This window comes from Cottoperca gobio, chromosome 2 (assembly GCF_900634415.1).
Source record: "Cottoperca gobio chromosome 2, fCotGob3.1, whole genome shotgun sequence".
NCBI lineage: Eukaryota > Metazoa > Chordata > Actinopteri > Perciformes > Bovichtidae > Cottoperca > Cottoperca gobio.
In genome coordinates this window covers 2,365,063-2,367,699 of record NC_041356.1, presented here as the reverse complement: position 1 = coordinate 2,367,699, position 2,637 = coordinate 2,365,063, and the positions used below count along the sequence as shown (strand labels likewise).

The window sequence follows — 2,637 nt, the reverse complement described above, 5'->3', positions numbered from 1 at the left end:
AGGCCGTTTCATGGTCAACATCTGTGGATGTAGCTTGTCAGTAGTCAATAACAACTGGGCAAATTCCATCTAATGACAAAGACCATGAGATTCGGCTGAAAGCTGAAGAAAAACATAGTAAGTGGACTTTGAGCTAGTTTTCATATAATATAATTTTATGAAATAAATAATAATCTTTCTCACTGGAGTTCCTACTTTGGCTAATTAATGACATAACGTGAGTTGCTTGTGTTGAAGCCTACTTGCAGAGAACGATTTATGTACACTGGAGAGCTAAACAAAATGTAGGACATAATACCTCAGAGATGTCTCACCTGACAGGCCTGTGCCAGGCTCGTGCACACTCTGAAGCGGGCAGACATGCCTGGAGGGAGGGAGGTGGGCAGTGCGCTGCCCAGGCATGGTTCGATCACCCGGATACATCTGACCACCGCCTCCACTATGAGCTCACTGCTGAACTGTTTGACGCTGCTTGTGTCCTCATTCACCTCTCTGTGGGTCACACATTATTTCGACCTCATTCAATGAAAGCTCACAACCTTTGCCTCAAATAACCCATGCCTCTGATCATGTGATGGGCTGACTTAGCTTAGTTCAATAACGTACGTGAACCACCAAATTTAACATCAAGTCAGCTGACATGTTATTTAAACACCTCATGTACACCCTGGTAATGTTGGCATTGTACACAATTGTTAAAGGATGATTCTGTTGATACTTACGTGCCAACTTCTTTGAGGGCGTGAATCAAAATGTTGTCAACTTCTTCCATCGCTGCAGTATTTCTGTAGATATACAAGCTAATAGATAGGATTGTGGCAGGGCATCTGATGCTAGCGAGTTTTTTATTAACATCAAGTTAGCTAACATTAGTGTGGGGTTCGTATGGATGATAGGCTAGAGAACTAGCTTCCATCTTCTGTTAGCTAACTTGGGAGCTAGCTACTTTTAATTAGCGAAGCTTACACTACTAACTTCCCTAATCAAATCCATTGTAATACTCCCGAGTACCTGAAGTGCCTTAGTACAAACACGCTTTTGATATAATGAAAGGTTAATAACATTCCCTACACATTTTACCTGGCCGGAGCTATCTGCTACAAACTGACATTTGCATGTCTTGCTCAGAATGGAAACGAAGAAATAAGGCAATTGAGCATCGGTATTCTGGGAGGTAGAGTCTCATCTCCATTTACTGTCTGCGAGAACAAACGGGAACCGAACAATCTAGAAATACACTTCCCAGCATGCTCCAAAAGAGGGAATCTCATGACCGGAAATGTGCTGGATAGTTGTTGGTAGTTGTTTTTTGTTTTTTTTAAGTAAAACATGTACAAAAAGAAATGACAAGAAATACATCATCAATTGTAGGTGGTGAAGGCGAGAGGAAGCTTCATGAGGCATTGAAGCTTTTCAGTCAATTGTTTCGCAAAAGTGTTCATTTCTCATGTAGGCTACTGGCTTCATGTCCACACAAAACCACCTGTTGGTGAAAGAGTGTAAAACAGGTAGATATTGTCTCTCAACCATGTGATATTTGTAATACTGTATTTTGCGCCAGTAAAGGCTTGGAAAAATAAAAAATACATATTTCCATGTAATCCATTTATATAAAGATTGCGTCTTTTTTCCAGTAAATATAGGCTATTAGGAGTGTACAATCATAACTATATATAAACTGTAATTGTCTTGTGAGTAATGCATCCAATATTTGTAAATCAATTATTTGGGCAACAATTGTATAATTATATAATAATAGCTGGAGGCGCAATATTAGTGTTCTAAAATTGGAAAGAAGCAATGGTTTAAGCGGATCTGAGTTACTATATAAACCAGTCACCTGGTATTGGCAGGCAGCGAGACTTGCAGCAAATATTTAAGTATATCTTTGCAGTGCTCAAACCATGGAATAACAACTTCTGTGTCAGTCATGTGATGCCCAAAAATACTTTTTCTCCATGACTTACATTGGGAAAGAGACGGCTGTAAATCAGCTTATAATTTTTTTTAGGTAAATCAACTTCCCAGTGCGCACACCTGAATTGCCTTTATTTAAATCATCAGGCCCTAAAAGTTGTAAAATGCGCTAATAGTCAAATTCAGAGTTATTTTCCCTCCTCTGTTCATTTGACTGAGCCAAGACTGGCTGAGACAGATCGGCTGGGATGCCAGGTTTAAGGAAAACACAAGTGCGCATGCTCAATGGGCCCTGGATTCAGAAGATCGCCGGAAGATCCGGGTAATTTTATATTCGAAAGTTGAGCCTTTTTGGCTTCCTGCGGCACTGAGTAACTTTCATAGAAATGAACGGGGCCCCGCCTCGAACGCTACATCCAGAGGCCTTTCCCATTTCCCAGTTTGGAAATGCCTCGACTCCTCTCCTCAACTCCTTGCCTCGCGTCTTAGTCCTGCTGAGCATCACGTCAATTAAATATGACGTGATGCTCAGCAGCATCAGCTGTCCTTTGTTTTGTTTTGTATTTCACCATCCTTGTCAGATGAACAGAAAAGTGTTTATGACAATGATGGGAAAAATACAACTACTGAGCCACAGCAGGAGACAAGAGTGTGAACTGCTGCTGAATTATGGATCAATCAAAGGACATTCCTCAGTTGATTGAGCAGCACATCTGTCTT

At 40.8% G+C, this 2,637-nt stretch overlaps 1 protein-coding gene across 1 annotated transcript in view; it reads right to left on the bottom strand.

The window, feature by feature from the left end:
* The window catches only part of ccdc22 (CCC complex scaffolding subunit CCDC22), a 16,549-nt gene extending 15,335 nt beyond the window's left edge, over positions 1-1,214 (bottom strand). The window contains 3 exon segments of the mRNA XM_029451106.1: positions 315-492; positions 723-785; positions 1,081-1,214. Of these exon segments, the coding sequence (XP_029306966.1) occupies positions 315-492; positions 723-772 (228 nt within the window). The 5' untranslated portion in view covers positions 773-785; positions 1,081-1,214.
* Positions 1,215-2,637: the final 1,423 nt, after the last annotated feature.